Source organism: Alligator mississippiensis, chromosome 1, assembly GCF_030867095.1.
Source record: "Alligator mississippiensis isolate rAllMis1 chromosome 1, rAllMis1, whole genome shotgun sequence".
Classification (NCBI taxonomy): Eukaryota; Metazoa; Chordata; order Crocodylia; family Alligatoridae; genus Alligator; species Alligator mississippiensis.
Window position 1 is genome coordinate 440,791,546 of NC_081824.1, and position 17,182 is coordinate 440,808,727.

Sequence of the window (17,182 nt, forward strand, 5' to 3'; positions counted from 1 at the left end):
AGGTGGCATAAAGATGAAGACAAAAGGTCCTTAATGTCATATGATAAAGATAACTTTTTGCAAAATTTAAAAAAATATCGTGAATATGACTGAAAATACTGGAAATAAAGAAGCCACTCCTTGATGGCCAGTATGCAAAACTAAGGCAAATTTGAATAAAATCAACAGATTTATGGCTGTCAATGAAAGCCGTCAGACATAGGAGAATGAATGTGCCAGTGAAAATTCAATGAGATGATCTAAGAATGTTTTGTCCCACTGCTGCTTTTAACAAAGAATACAAGGGTATGGAATTGCTTTCCTAGCACTTATCTTGAAAATGTAATTAACACAAAGGCTAATATTAATTAGGCAGAAGAACAGAGGTCTTTGGAGAAATATCATCTAGTTAAACACAACAGTACATTCCAGAATACAAATTCAATTACATAGCAAGTACATTATCAGAAGAATACTGATAAAAGTGTTTTAAAACTGAAACATTACCAGAAGACCTATCATTTTATAAATGATGGATATTCACTGAACATATGAGTGCTAAGATGAAGCAATAGTTTTTGGGGGTTTTTTTGTTTTGTTTTTTTTAAGTACTCTGGATGCTAGAAGACCATAGCTTATATGGCGAATATTCTTTAATTTTGTTCTGCTAGATATAATTAGGGGCCTACTTAATTTGCGGAGAGACAAAGCAGTTTTTGTGGCTTGGTCATGGCATAAAGAGCTAATTTCATGGGCATTTGCTGGTGACCTTGCCTCTCACTGCTGATTGGTGCTGAAACATTTTCACTTCACTGACTGGCCCCTTCACTTGGTCTATGCTACTAGCAGACAGTAACTTTAAAGGCATGGGGCATTCTAAAACAGCATATTATATGAATAACATGCTGGGGGGACTTGTAAGTTGTTTTCATGGCAAATCACGGCCAATGCATGATTTCCTGGTGATTGCAGACAATGCCATTTTTTCACAGTTTCCACAAAAGAAGTGAAACCACAAATTAAGTAGACCTCTAGATATATTATTCAAGTGCTAACCAGACAAAAGTAAAAGTGAGTTTAGCAGATTAGTAATGAACATTGCAAAGTAAATAGCCTCACATACTGCCTAAATGGTTGGTGAAGTCATTTACTGTCCTGTCTTCTGCTGCTCCTTTAGGATGTTTCATTAAGCATATTCTTGTACTGAGGGTTCCTCCTAATGTTATGAATATTCAAAATCTTCTAGGCTGGGGACAGTATCCCAGCATGCTCTCTGGGCTGTGCTCTTTGCTCCAGCAAAGCAGGGCTGGCCCTGGACCTCTGCTCCCTCCCCAGAGCAGGGACAGGCAGGGGCAGGGGCTGGCTCAGGAAGGGGGCAGGAAAGAGGTTTATTTCCCCCCGCCTCCCCCTGTCCCATCACCACGGACCTGCGTTTCTCTGCTGGCTGCTCCAGCAGCAGGGACATGGCCAGCTCCGGCAGTAGCCTGGAGTGAACTAGCCAGGGAGAGGGTTTAAGGAATAAACCCCCTCCTTGGCCCTTCTACCTCAGGGGGCCATGCCAGCCAGCATTTGGCCGTGCCCCTGCCACTGCAGCAGCGAGGGAGAAGTGCCAGGTGGATGCTGGCTCAGGTTCATGCCAGTGGGACAGGGAAGGAGGATTTAAACCCCCTCCCTGGCCAGTTTACTCCTGGCTACTGCTGGGGCTTGCTACCCCCCTCCCCTGCCCCCAAACAGCTTCTCTGAAGTTAAGGGTGCACTCTATCATCCCTCCCAGCTCCTGGCCTGAGCAGCTGCAGGCATGTGCAGTTGCACATTGATTGAATCTAGGCAGGTTAGACAAACCTGCAAAGACTGAATCAATTCAGGCTCTGGCTTTCTGAATGTCTATCTCTGGCCCTAAAGGTTGGATGAGTGGAATTTACTTTCAATTGCTTCTTTAAAAATTCTTAAAAGATGAATTAATGAATTTTGCCTTTGTGTAGGCCAGAATGTGAAAGTATTAATTTAAATCAGTAATCCTAGGTAGCATCAGGACTCCAATATGTATCAATGGCACAACTCACAAAAGGACTACTTGCAAGAATAAGAATTGACCAGGATCAGGCTTGAACACTGAGATAAACACTAATCTCAAAATTATGTGTAAATAAAGTAAAGAATTTAATAAAGAGCCACAAATGTCTGATTATGTAAGCCTTAGATTTCTCATTAATTTTTACACACTGGCAACACTTTTAGAGTTCCGTGGTCAAAAGAGTTTCTAACCAGAACCTATTTAGTAGTAAAACTGTATTAGTTTTTTCAAGTTCTTGTGAAATCTATGGGCCTTTTTTACCCTGAAATATAATGAAAAATATAAATTTATAGATTCAGAAGTTACTGTTTTCGAAAACAACAAAGAATACCAAAACACTATGGCATTTATAAACCAAACTCGACTGCCTTCTCACCAAGAACTCTAATCTGAAATTATTACTATATTCAGAGCTAGTAATGTTGATTTTAAACTAAAAATATCTGCCATGACTAATTATACAGTTTACTTTAAGATGAAAATTAAGTATAACTGAATCATAAACTAATTTAGAAATATCTGTTTCCAGGTTCAAACTTTTGTTCATAGGGAGGCATACGCAACCAGAGAATGTTGCTGCTATACTTAATTTGTATTTAGGATTTAGGCAGCTTCAGTTACTCCCAGAAACTTCTCACACTTCATAAAACAAAAGATGTGAGAAAGGCAGTATTAACATAGGCTTTGGTCTCTTCAGCCTTATTCTCCTAATTTATACCATTTTTATACATGGTACTGCTTTAATTGGATGGTAGAGGTGCATGGCAAAATTACAGGAGAACTTCATCCATAATCCCAACAAATGACTATATGCTCTAATATTCAAATTGTGCTGGTTAGCAAATGTAAATACCATGAAAGAATGTCTCAGATGTCTTTGCAGACAGGCTCACTAACCCATTGAGCAGGGCTTTACACTAGGTTCACTGGGGGATGGAGACCAAAGCCCTGAGGTAAGTGGGGAAATGGGAGACCTGGAGGAAGAACAAGGAGAGGGCAATACAGGAGGTGCTCTCATACTTCCTGAGAAATCAGGGCAATTGACTAGTTACCTCAGGTGCCTGTACATGAATACATGGAGCCTGGGAAACCAGCAGGAAGAATTGGAAGTCCTTGCACAGTCAGGGAACTATGATCTGATTGGAATAACAGAGACTTGGTGGGATAGCTCACATGACTGGAGCACTGTCATGGATAGGTACAAACTGTTCAGGACAGGCAAGGAAGAGGAGGAGGAGGAGTAACATTTTATGTAAAAGAGCCACAGGATTGCTCAGAGCTTCAGTATGAAATCAGAGATAGGCCTGTTAAAAATCTCTGGGTTAGGGTCAAAAGGGAGAAGCAGTGGGTTTTAAAAAACACCGCTTCAATTTATGGCCAATTAAACCCCTCTATTGTTCACACACCCCTGATTTATCTGCCTTTCCCGTGGCGGGGAGGGGAGGGCAAGCTGCCGGTGGGTGGAGTGGTCCCTGGGCTGTGAGGAGCTCCTCAGAGGAGCTTTAGTTTGCTGTGCCTCAAGTCATTTAAGGTACATTACGCTGCCAAATTTTCTACAGCAGCTGGAATTAATGTGTAATACACTGCCGAGGCGTGCAAACACCAACACTATTAAAGCTGTGCATAAGCATTTAGCCCACTTTAAAGTGTTATGCACACATGCCCCTCATTTTGTCTACACAGCCTGAGAGGGTAGTGGCAGATGACAGGACAAGAAGCAACAGTCTCAAGTTGCAACAAGGGAAGTTTAGGTTAAATACTAGGAAGAATTTTCTCATTAGGAGGGTAGTAAAACACTGGAACAGGTTACCCAGAGGTGGTGGAAGCTCCATCCTTGGAGATTTTTAAGACCTGGCTAGACAAAGCTGTGGCTGGGATGATCTAGTTGGGGCTGGTCCTGCCTTGAGCAGGGGGTTGGAGTAGATGCGACTTCCTGAGGTCCCTTCAGTCTTAATTTTTTATGGTTCAATAATTCTATGAAATAAGAATCTCTGTTGTGTTCAGAATGATGTATTCAAATGCACACTTAATTAAGCACACTTTTGTACATACTCACATGCTTCATATTTTGAAACAGGCAGTACTTAATAACATAAGTATTCTATCACAAATGAAAGCATGTAAACTGCAAATCTACAAGATAAAATGGGAACAGGCTTGAAGTCTCATCACAAAAATAAAAATAAAAACATAACTCAAACTCTACTGTCTTTCTGCTGATTCAGAGATTAGATGCAACCATCATGACAAACACCTTACCTATGTCTGCTCTCCTATGAAGTATCTTGATAGATGTACGTTTCACAACAAGATCCTCAAGTGGTATGTGAATTAGCATACTGACTAGTCACAGAAGCTGAATATCTGGCCTTTGCATGCCTGAATGTTAATACCTAAAGCCATAAACACCTAAATAAAAGAGGGCTGATGTTCAGAGGAGTTAACCATTATTTCATTGGGAATTATGGTTGCTCACAATTTTACTTGGGTATAAAAATAAAGGCACATATGTTTGAAAAATTTAGGATACATTTATTCAAGTATCAAGATGAATACTAGACTGATAATACAGTATTTGGAAAAACGAATTCAATTACATGAAATATCAAGGAAAACTATTAGGTAGCAATGTTGAAGAGTAAAATCAGTGTCAGCATTGTATAAGCATCTCTTTTAGACATTCTAATACATTTTAATAATGTTGTATAATGCACTAGAGATGAGAGTGGAGGGAAGTTACAGAAAGAATCAGTACTTTTTTTAATGACAAGAAAAGTAGAGAATATGAATGTGGAATTACTGTGCTTTAAAATATGAATTTATCTCATCTGGAGGCCAGAGAAAATAAACAGATTGAGTCTAAAACTTACAAATGTTATTGGTGGTTTAAAAAAAAAAAAAATCACCAAGGAGATCGTATCCACAGTCATGTTAATGTTATGAAAAAAAAGTGGCAGGACAGACCAATTATCCTGACCACACAGTGTACAACTAGCTCAACTATATGTATGCTACACAATAGTTCTGTTTCCAGAATATTTCATTTACATGTTTGTTTTAATACTTAGTCAAAAGAACATATTTAACCTTGATATTTTGAGGACTATTATGCATTTGAAAGAACTATATAGATAGCTAGATAGACGTCTTTTTAAATAAGCTGTTTTCTTACCTGATTAAGTTTCTTCCATAGATTGAGAACAGGAGAAAGCTCACTTGACCAGATTTCTCTATCAAATTTGCAGCCAGCAGTTACTGACCTGCTCAGGATCCGAAGCTGTGAAATGACCTGAATGAGAAGATAATGTAAGGTAGTGGCAATATACATGCAAGAGGGTTAGAAAAACACAGAAAAAGTCATGCTTCTTTACAAATATGCAGCATGGTAACAAATGAGCTTCAACATGTCAATAAACTACAATTTCTTGTGTGTCTAAATTCTAGCTTTATCTAATCAAAAAGGTTATTCCTAGAACCAAATCTATTTAACATCTGAACCCTACTCATTTAAAAATATCTCAACAATTTTCTTGCACTATCCCATATCTAATTATTAGGTATAAAGTAATGAGATATATACAGTTAATTGAAACCTATTTTCTCCATAAAAATATTCTGCAGATTTCTAAATTCTGCCCTTAACAGAATACGAGAATATAGCAATGGAATGGACCTTACTATCACTGACAACCCCCATCATGTACTGATTTTCATAAAATGATCAAGACCATAAAACAACTTAAGATATTTTCAGTCACTACTCTTATTAGAAGTTTGGTTCCAGAGCCTCAATTTTCTACTGATTTAAAAACCTTTTTATATACATTTGTTCTTAAACAGCTCTTCTCCCACACTGGTATACCTCTCCCAGTATTTATATTCCAAGATCCTCAATTTTGCACAGCGAAGCAAGCCAACTTCACTCGATACCTATCCTAGTTTGGGTTTATGTTTCTTGAACATGGATGACCATTATTATACACAGAAAACAGGGCAGAATTGCAACTTAGGCACTTCTGAATTAATTAGTCTATAAGCTTTCATAAGCAACAGTTTACTTCATACTTAGCATTTATTACTCAAATTGTCAAGGTCACCTAGTACGTCCTATCACAGAGTCTACACGTGCACCTGGGACAGCAGCAATTGGAACCAGTATGGAACATACCCAAGCAAGCAGACGGAAGAGGGGGTCAGCCCCGGGTTCCAGGTGGTGGAGTCAGGCTATGGAGGGGCTGGTGGGGCACAAGGGTGCAGAACCTGTGGAGCTATGTGGTTAGAAAGCAGCCAGGAGTCTAGCTCCCACCTGGTCACTGGCTACATGTATGTTTCAGTGCAGTTAAATACTCCACTGTACTTGACAGATTTAATTAGCTTACTGTGCCCTAATACTGGCGCACGTGTAGACTGTGACGCTTTATTGTGGAGTTAAGTAGTCTACTCGGCAGTAAAGCAAACATGTAAATGCACCAATTGGGCACATCCAGACGAGTATGAACATGTGGTTAGCGGTGCTCCAGAACCATCTGCAGTGCTGCAAACTGCACGCAACACACATGCAAGTGTTTGCTACACTGCTAATTTGCAGTGTGGTGAGTTTTTTTGACATTGGGAAATCCCAGTGTCAAAAAAACCTGCGCCAGAAACAAGAAGCATATGCGATCTGAAACCGGAGCCTGGCTAGCCAGAGCCACACTCTGGTGCCTAGGTTGCTGCTGCTGGAGCGTTGGAAAGCCTCCAGAGCCCCAGGTAAGGCTGCTGGGGCCAGCCCAGGTGCTGGCCCCAGCCTCCCCTACCCCACCCAGGGCAACTTAGTGTGCGCCACAGCACATATGCAGGGGCGTCCCTGGGGACAACTAGCAGTTACACAAATATGTACTGCTGCTAGTTGTCCCCGAGAAATGCACTTTCCCACTTGTGGGGACACACCGATTGGTACTATATTTGCTCTTCTCCTGTTATATGGTATCTGCCTCAAGTTAATAAATTTGTTAAAAATCCTTGCTACCAGATTTGCATCTGTCAATTCTTTTAGAATTCAGGAATGGAGTTTATCCAGTCCCTTACTCATTAAGATTTTTGAGTTTTAATTTCATTGTAGTTGTTGTTCTTTCCATTTTTATATCTTCACTGCATGTCATGCTGCATTTGTTCTCATACTTGACATTATCATCAATAATGTGAAATGAGGCAAAGTAGTCATTTAAGTTTTAGAACAGTTAAGCTATCTGCACACAGGCTCTACTTCTTTCTTGTTCTCTTTTCTTAGTTATATGGATGAAGAATCTTTTACAATTTCTTTTAAAAGCCATTGGGACATCTAACTCAGCTGGACTTTATCCTTACTTAATGTTTAGTTATCTTGTAAGTTGGAAACCCTTTCCAATGGGTTTTCCTCTTTCCCTACATTGAAAATTTGAGGTAGTTTTTGTATCTTTATCTTAGGCCCTTCTCCATGTTATAGGTATCACACAATTAACTTAACTGTGCAACTACGTTGAGAATGGCTACACATGCAAGGTGCCTATTATATGATAAAAAGATCCAACCAACTATAAAGTTAGACTTAAAATGTGAACTAACTTTATAGTTGGTTGCTAAAATGTATACTAACTTTATAGTTGGTTGCTATTGAGCTTCATTTTGCACATCTAACAGTTTCCCTATGGCTGGGACCCCCTCAGCAAAGGCACTCAGCCATGGGGGCCTGCTTCTTGCTGATACAGAGGGAACCCAGAAGCATGCCTCCCCTCCACCAGCAATAAGACATGATTGGATCTAATGCACAATCCCTTGTGGCATGGCAGCAGGCATGATTGTGTGGATCACGCATTAGATCCAATCACAACTTTATTTGCATGTGTAGAGGGGGCCTTACAGAAATCTCAAGCCTCATCTGTGTTCAAGCACCTTGAACTCCTCAGTCCTGCTGATTTCATGAATTAGTTCCCTTAATTTCTCAAGTTTATCCTTCTGAAATTGAGAACATTCATTACAGCCATACTTCTGTTTATCCTTTCATTTAAATTACATTGAATCATTTTGTGTTCACTCAAAGGTTATTTTCAACAAGGAGAATATCTATAGTGTTCTTTTTATTCATCAAAACCAAACTGAAAATACCATTGTCTTATATTGATTTAGCGAAGAAATGTGTCAAGTATCATATCCAAAAACATTTTGATACTAGCTGTATTAGGATTTTTTTTCTAGTTTACGACTGGGAAACCATTTCCCAAAATAACACAATTCACTGTAAAATTTCTTTTTCTAGTAATACGAGTAATATCCAAATCCTATGGATCCTTCTTATGGGTCTATAGCGTTACAGTACTTCAGTAGAATCTCTTTCCAATTTCCCCCCTTCTGCACCCCCAAATGATATAAACTGATATTTTAGTTTAGCTCAGAAATTAAATAAAAACAAACATACACATATATATTTTGTTTCTGAGTATGACTTAATATATTCTTGCACACATCATGCCCCCAGATAAAACAAGCAAGTTGTTTTTTGGAAGGTAGAAAAATACTCATGACTGACTATGTTCATGAGAAGATTTACTCTTTGTTTCACTTTGTGTCCAGGAAATATGGCTCCAGGAGATTCATGGAATATAATCATAGAAAATTAGGGATGGACGGGACCTCCAGAAGTTCTGTAGTCTAGCATTTCTAAAACCAAGAGTTGTGACACAAAAGTGGTTCAGAAGAATATATGAAAGGGTCCTGCACAAACTTTATAAATGGACTCTCCTTTAAAGGAGAAAAACACGGGAAACTGCAGTTTTCCCCTTGCAAGCTGGTAGAGTTCCAGCCTGTATGAGGCTGCTTGGGGCTGGGAGGAGCGAGAGGAGGGTGATCAGCAGAGTTTTCTCTGATAAAAAAAAAAACAAACAAACAAACCCAATTTTCAGACTTAAAAAAGTACCCAAAAAAGTAACATTTTTCCACAATCAAAAGAGAGACAGCATTAATACATTAGTGGTATTTCATTTTGATCCTGAAAAAAAAAGTGGAGTTTGAGTTACTTTTTTTAATCTGAAAATTAAAAAATTTTTTTTGCCAATCAGAGAAAACCAGGCTCCCTGGTGATCAGGCAGGGGCACCACATGCATGTGCGTGTGCACACATGAATGTGGCAGCCAGGCAGCATGAGAGCATCTCCTGCAACTCCCCAGAGATAATTTTATGGCGTGGGGAGGCCCAGAGAAGGTGTCAGGGGTGGGAGGGCACAGGTGACATTTTTGGGGGCATGGGGTCATGTGTAGCTCCCCCCCGCTCAGATCTCTGTGCCCACAGCGGGCAGAGGGCTGAAGTCTGGCCCAAGAAGAAACCGCCCAGCAGGAGGGCAGAGCAAGCCACTGAGACTTGTTTCTGTTGTCGCCAGAAGCCATGTACCAGCTCTTCTGCCAGCAGCATGAATAATGGACAGTACAGAGGCCATGCTGCCCTCACCTCCTGCTTGTATGCCAGGCTGCAGCTCCACCCAGCCCCCATGGCCTGGCTGCTGCTGCCACTCCCTTCAGACCATGGCTGTAGGTATGGTGGCACATAGTGTAGGTGGCCCGAGTGGAGTGGTGGTGTCCACTGGGTTATGAGAGCAGGGTAAAACTTCAACCCAGTGCATGAGCAGCTGGTGGCAGGAGAAGGTGAAGGCATAACCCCCTAGAAAGAAACCTCTGGGTTTTAGTCCCAGAAGGGGTCTTGGCACACCCTAGTCAAAAAAAACAACAGCCTTGGTTGTAGGTAATACCCAATGCTTCTAAGAAAGGCAAAAAAAAACCCCACTTGAAAACCTTCAGACATATTAATAGATGTTAGGGCCGGAAGGGACCTCAATAGATCATCGAGTCCGACCCCCTGCATAGGCAGGAAAGAGTGCTGGGTCTAGATGACCCCAGCTAGATGCTTATCTAACCTCCTCTTGAAGACCCCCAGGGTAGGGGAGAGCACCACCTCCCTTGGGAGCCTGTTCCAGACCTTGGCCACTTTAACTGTGAAGAAGTTCTTCCTAATGTCCAATCTAAATCTGCTCTCTGCTAGCTTGTGGCCATTATTTCTTGTAACCCCTGGGGGCGCCTTGGTGAATAAAAACTCACCAATTCCCTTCTGTGCCCCCATGATGAACTTATAGGCAGCCACAAGGTCGCTTCTCAACCTTCTCTTGCGGAGGCTGAAAAGGTCCAGTTTCTCTAGTCTCTCCTCGTAGGGCTTGGTCTGCAGGCCCTTGACCATACGAGTGGCCCTTCTCTAGACCCTCTCCAGGTGATCTACAGTCCTCTTGAATTGCGGCACCCAGAATTGCACGCAGTACTCCAACTGCGATCTGACCAGCGCCCGATAGAGGGGAAGTATCACCACCTTGGACCTATTCGTCATGAATCTGCTGATGCATGATAAAGTGCCATTGGCTTTTCTGATGGCTTCGTCACACTGCCGGCTCATGTTCATCTTGGAGTCCACTAGGACTCCAAGATCCCTTTCCACTTCCGTGCTACCCAGCAGGTCATTCCCTAGGCTGTAGGTGTGCTGGACATTTTTCGTCCCTAGGTGCAGCACTTTGCATTTCTCCTTGTTGAATTGCATTCTGTTGTTTTCTGCCCACTTGTCCAACCTGTCCAGGTCTGCTTGCAGCTGTTCCCTGCCCTCCGGCGTGTCCACTTCTCCCCATAGCTTTGTGTCATCTGCAAACTTGGACAGAGTACATTTCACTCCCTTGTCCAAGTCGCTGATGAAGACATTAAAGAGTATCGGTCCCAGGACCGAGCCCTGCGGGACCCCACTGCCCACACCCCTCCAGGTCGAAGCCAACCCATCCACCACGACTCTCTGGGTGCGACCCTCCAGCCAATTCGCCACCCACTGGACTGTGTAGTCATCCAAGTCACAGCCTCTCAACTTGTTCACCAGTATGGAGTGGGATACCGTATCGAAGGCCTTCCTGAAGTCTAAGTATACAACATCCACCCCTCCTCCTGTGTCCAGGCGTTTCATAACCTGGTCATAAAAAGAGACTAGATTGGTCAGGCACAATCTGCCTGCCACGAACCCGTACTGGTTTCCCCTCAGCATAATTTGTCCTGCTGGGCTCTCGCAAATGTGAGCCTTGATAATTTTTTCAAAGACTTTGCCAAGGATGGAGGCGAGACTGACTGGCCTATAGTTGCCCGGGTCCTCCTTCCTCCCCTTCTTGAAAATGGGGACCACATTGGCCCTTTTCCAGTCCTATGTAGCAACAGGAAAGGGAAAGAATTCCTATAAAGGCCCATGAGGAAACCAGCAAAGCCCAGAAGCCTGGGAAATACCCATAAGCACTGCACAGACAGGCAATCTAGCTCACCCCTGACCAATGCTTAATCAACCTCATTTTCGACACCTGCAATTGTTGGAGTCCCCAGAGCCTCCCTAGGCAAGGTATTTCAGTGCCTCTCTGCTTTAACATTGAAAAAGTTTTTCCTGATATCCAATCTAAACCTATTTCTTGCATCTTCAAGCCACTGGTACGCATCCTGCTCTTCACAGAAAAAGAAAAAAAGACCTCCCTGTGCTTTAGGGCAGCCTTTCAGATATCTGTAATCATGTCCCCTCTTAAACACGTTTTCTACAAGGTGAATGTACCTATTTCCTTCAACCTCTACTCGTACAGTTTGCCTTCCAAGCCCTTTATCATTTTGGTCACCTGACTCTGGACCCTCTCTAACTTCTCCATGTCCTTTTTTGAAGTAGGGAGCCCAAAACTGCACACAATCTAGATAAGGCTTAACCAAGTGCTTAGTATAGAGAAGTGCTATTACCTCCCATATCTTGTACTTAATGCTTCTATTGAAGCACCCCAAAACTGCATTCACCATTTTGTGGCTGCATCACATTGCAGACTCATACTGAATCTGTGATCCACTAAGACCCCTAGATCCTTCTCTGTAGTCCTGTAATCTACCCAGCTGTCACCCATTTTGTATTATTCTTCTTGTGTTTCAGCACCTTACATTGGTCAGCACTAAACTTCATCCTGCTACCTCCAACCCAGCTTTCCAAACTGTCCAGATCCTTCTGAACTGCATTCCTGTCCACCAGCGTTTGCAGTCATTCCCTGTGTCATCTGAATTTTTTTCAAGATACTTTCTATTTCGGCATCCAAATCATTAACAAATATACTGAGGAGTACTGAGCTTAGGGCATACCTCTGTGGGACTCCACTTGAAACCTCCTGTCATACTAACATTGAACTATTTAATACCCTTTGCTTGGGTTAATAAGCCAATTGTCTATCCACCTTGTAGCGATTTTTTCCAGGCAACATTTCTCCAATGTGTTTATGAGAACACAACGTTGAATTTTCAAAAGCCTCACTGAAGTCCAGATACACTATATCCACTGCATTCTTTTCATCAACCCAGCCAGTTATCTTGTTGAAAGAAATGAAGTTAGTTTGTTCATGATTTGTTCCATGCTGGCTTCTTGTGATCAGCTTTTCCTTCTCCACATGCTTCCAATGGACTTCTTTATATCCAATAACTTCCCTGGTATTGAGGTGAGCTTACAGTTCCCCAGGTCCTCATTCCTTTTGGCCTTCTTTAAAGAGGGGCACTATATCAGCCATTTTCCAGTCCTTTGGCACCTTGCCAAGTCTCCTATAACTTTGTAATTATTATTGATAAGGGCTCCAAGATTTCCTCTCCCAGCTCCTTCAATACCCTGGGATAAAGTTCATCAGGCCCTGCTGATTTGAATTCATTCAGACCCATCAAAAGCTAACTGCAAAATAAACCATCAGTGTTCTCTCTCAGCTTGTCCACTTCCTTGTCCATATAATCCTTATTAACTATACAGTAGCAGCTAAATGTGTTTGTGATAACTAAGACTAAGTAACTGTTGAACTGCTCCTCCTTCTTTGCATCTTCTATTAAGAGTTATTAAACAGTGGACCCACAGGTCCCTAGGTCCACCTTTTCTGTCTAACATAGTTACTGAACCTTTTTTTTTTTTTTTTTGGCATCTTTAATGTACCTCACCAGATAAAGCTCATTTTTACCTTTGCCATCCTGATTTTGTCCCCACAAGTTCTTGCTATCTCTTGGTATACTTCCATGGTGACCTACCCATTTCTCCATTCTCTTTGTGCTTTCCTTTTGTATTTAAGGCGGCCTAGAAGCTCTTTGTGCAGCTATACTTCCTGGAGATGCTGCTTCCAGAGGGACTTACTACAAGTCGCACAAACTTATGCCACAGAGCCTTGCAAAGGCATTAGCAAAATTGTTAATTCGTTACCGTAAGTAGTTCTTTTTATAAATTCCTGTAAATAAAGTGTTTTTCCAAATCACAAGCCTCACCAAGATACTATCAGCAGCTCACTTGCTGTTTCAGGAAAAAGTTACAGTGCTTAGCCAATGGTTATGGTTGTGAGAGGGTTAACAGGATTTCACCATCTTGGTAACTACATGGCATGCCCACTGTTTCTAGGCTTGCTTCATTTCCAGTGGAAAAAAAAAAGCTTCCTCACTTAAAACATGCACCCCAATTGTGGGAGGGGAGGAAGGGAGGGGGTGGGGATTTGCAAAAGAAGTGCTTGATGTGTATTTGAGGAAATATGGTAATACATTCTGAAACATTCCATTTTGGTTCCTCTGTGCTTGTAAATATGAAAGGTGAAATCTTACCCCACTTTAGTTTTTGGAAAAGCTCCACAAACTGCAATACAGAAAAGATTTCATACCATACATGCAGGAATCTGTACTTCTAACACAGTTGTTATACAGCTTTAAACATTTTTTTACAATTTACCTTCTTTAGTGGAAATACAATATGACTCTTACATGGTACACATAAGGTAATGATTTAGTTGAACGCAGTATTCATAGTGACTGCAGGTTGTAGTATGGTACAGAGTTATTTTTTAAAACTACCTGTGACTTTTATTTTGGTTTACTTAAAAACTAATACAAGTTTGGAATAAAAAAATACATTAATCTTCCAGAATGATTGGACTATTTAATTGTCAAGCATCCATAATTGCACACTTTAAGTCAAGTTGTTTCTGTAGTTTTTGATTGATTTTCTAATCTTGAAAAATGCGTGATGATGCAGTGTTTCATTTTCTTTTGTTTCCCTGATAAATTATTTTCATTTACTGCAGCTGAACCAAAGAAGAGCATCTAATTTATCAGCTTCCTAGAGAGCATGAGGTACCATTGGTTAGTAGTGCATGGAAATGTTATTTTAACTTTTTATATTATTTGCAATCATCATTCTTGTTTTAAATGTGTAATATGGTAAAAAAAAAAAAAAAAAAAAAACCACTTCAGAGGAACATATAAAAAAAAAAAACAAGGCCTTCAAACTGTAGTTTAAATTATACTAAAAAGGTATTACATTTTAGTGAAAAAATGATTTGTTGTAATGCTGTTTTATTTTCACAAATATCTCAAAAAAAAGTTTGCTTTTATGTTTCATAAAAAAGACAACACAATGTGTTGCCCTAGATAACTTTGGAGTCCAGAGAATAGAAATGATAAACTCACTGCTTTTGGAGATATTATCACTTTTAGGCAATTACAATGATACTAATTCAAAATTTCTAAAATAGCTGTTAATAGGTAAAAGTCACAGACAATTTAAAAAAAAGAATGTCCCTTATCCTGCAACTTGTTATTCACCAGGGGCTGTGATGAAGACATGAAATCTGTCCTTGAGAAGGATAACGCTTGGGGGTCTCATCTCTTGCTCAGACTACTCCAGATAAACTGCTTGACTATATTTCTGTGAAAAAGTACAAGTTTGAAAATGTGCCTTCAAATATTCTCATAATGCCTTTTCACTTTGCAATAATGTACCCAAAGAAGAATAAAGGTTTTTGTTTCCTTAGAACCTTCATATTGGCTTGTTCTTTGTAATTCCATCTTTACAGAAATTCCAAATTTATCCTAGTTTGCCATCTATAACACTTAAAATGTCTTTGCTATTATTATTTCTGTTGCAGAAACTTTAAACTATTTTCTACATTTCTAACAGAAAAGCCCTTTAAACAAAGCTTTGGAATCTCTAGCTTATTTTATATTACAGAAAAGATTCTTGTTTAAACACAGCCAAACAATTACCTTTTTCTGATTATAATCTTTTGATTACAGTGCGTTTGCCACAAATGTTACTCATTCTTTTGCTGAACACACAGAAATACACTGACAGGCAATAAAGTCCATGAACATACTTTTGTGCCTTCTAGCTATAATTCATTCCAACTATAATTCTGGCTTCTATAATTTGTTTTTGGATGGTTGTCTCATACCAAGTGCAATGATCTAAAAACATTTAGTCAAGTTCTCTTTTAAATCAGCAATTCAGTTAAGTTCTGCATATATATACACACACATGAGAAAGCTGTACACATACATGTGACTGTTTTGTGAATATGTAATATTGACAACATGAAGTATTTTGTTGTAGTTAAATAATTTAATTACTATATCTCTTCAACTCCAGCTATTTGAAACTAATATTATATTTGGCCTAATGGCTAAGTGGTTCAGAAATATTCAACCTCTTTCTTTGTTCACTGCAGTCCACTTGCAAGATTGTGTTATAAAATGAAGTTTACTGTGCAAAATATATAATCAATCATTGGTTTTAATTATTATTAATTAGAACAATCACATCTGCAGTAAAAGAAAGGCACCATAATATAGCTTTCAAAGGATAAAGTACTAAAATAAAACAAATATCTGAACTAAGCAAATATATCAAGCCTTTTGACTGCTGTATATTAAAATGGTTATGTTGGCAATAATGTACAGCTTAAAAGAGTTTGGATCTACACCACAGTCTAATTAGTTTAAGAAGCTTTCAATACACATAGGCCACAATTCATAAGCATGTCATAATTTAGGACAGCATATAAACCATGAACCAAGGAAAAGAGGGAGTTATGCACCAGTAAGCAGCATTCTTTAATGTGAATTTTCCACACATTCTCACTTGTGGGTGTGCTAAATATTCTGAATTTTTACCTGAAAACTTTTTGCTTAGGAACACCTATAAAGTCTGCTCTGGCCTCACTTCCCATACTGGTAAGGGAAAATAAGAGGTGGTGGGCACTTCCTGCTCCTCAGAGTCCTCTCAGCCTACACTGTATTTGACTTTTAGGGAAAGACAAAGTAGGTTTGGATACAAATGTGTATATGGATTTGAATAATTAAGTACTAAATAAGTACATAACTAAATAAGTACATTTTGAATAACTCCAGTTTCTGGTAAATAACTTCCTTTTTCTCATTTGAGTGCCATTCCACATACACATTCCAACTTGCAGAGGACTCCAAAGCTTTTGTCACATACTAGAGCTGGGTCTCATAGTCCTCTAGGTCACTGATGATCAAGCTTTTGGTCCTGCAGCCAGATGAGTGGTGTATGGTTAGTTGGTAATCTGGATCATCAAGCCCCGCATACAAGGATCAGGCACTGTGGGACCCTATCTGATTTCTCTGTGTGCCAGGACTGAGTCTTTAAGTGGAAGGGGAGTGGCGCTACTGCTCCCCTGCTGTCAAATTTCCAGACCAATAGGGGCCAGATGACATGGCACTGGGGAATGGATCTGGCCTGTGGACCAGGGGTTGATCACCCATATGCTAAGCAAACAGACACTTGAAAACTGTCTAACCAAATATGGTGTCTGCTCAAGAGTCTTGTGCAATTGTGAAATGCTTTGGGAAAGTATGACTTAAGCTCCAAAGGGCCACCTTGCAGATACTGATTCTAGGAACACTGAAAGACAACAACAAAGGAAGCCAAAATCGATTATGTGTCTAGGCAGTTTGCCTGCAGAAGTTAACAGAGCTGGGTACCTCCAGAAGGGTTTCATTATATGCAAATGACAAGAGCTTTCTTGTCTTGAAATGAAAGCAGGTTTGAACAACACAAACCTAACACAAGAGCATAAGAAGTGCCATTCTAAGTCACGCCAATGGTCCATTTAGGGACCTCAGGCGGTTATCTAGTCTGACCCCCTGCTCAAAGCAGGACCATCCCCAACTAGATAATCCCAGCCAAAGCTTTGTCTAGCTGGGTTTAAAAACCTCCGAAGATGGAGATTCTACCACCTCTCTGGGTAACCTGTTCCAGTGCATTAGCACCCTT

General features: G+C 40.3%; 1 protein-coding gene and 1 long non-coding RNA gene across 2 annotated transcripts in view; one reads left to right on the plus strand and one right to left on the minus strand.

The window, feature by feature from the left end:
- Window positions 1–17,182, minus strand: part of DYNC2H1 (dynein cytoplasmic 2 heavy chain 1) — a 430,672-nt gene that overhangs the window by 97,749 nt on the left and 315,741 nt on the right. Inside the window, exon 83 of the mRNA XM_006271584.4 lies at window positions 5,226–5,342. Coding sequence (XP_006271646.1) covers window positions 5,226–5,342 — 117 coding nt within the window. The remainder of the gene's footprint in view (window positions 1–5,225; window positions 5,343–17,182) is intronic.
- On the plus strand, window positions 5,275–14,924 carry LOC106739254 (uncharacterized). The gene is made up of 4 exons (XR_001372489.3): window positions 5,275–5,364; window positions 13,197–13,325; window positions 14,190–14,247; window positions 14,713–14,924. It is a non-coding gene; the product is annotated as an uncharacterized LOC106739254 (long non-coding RNA).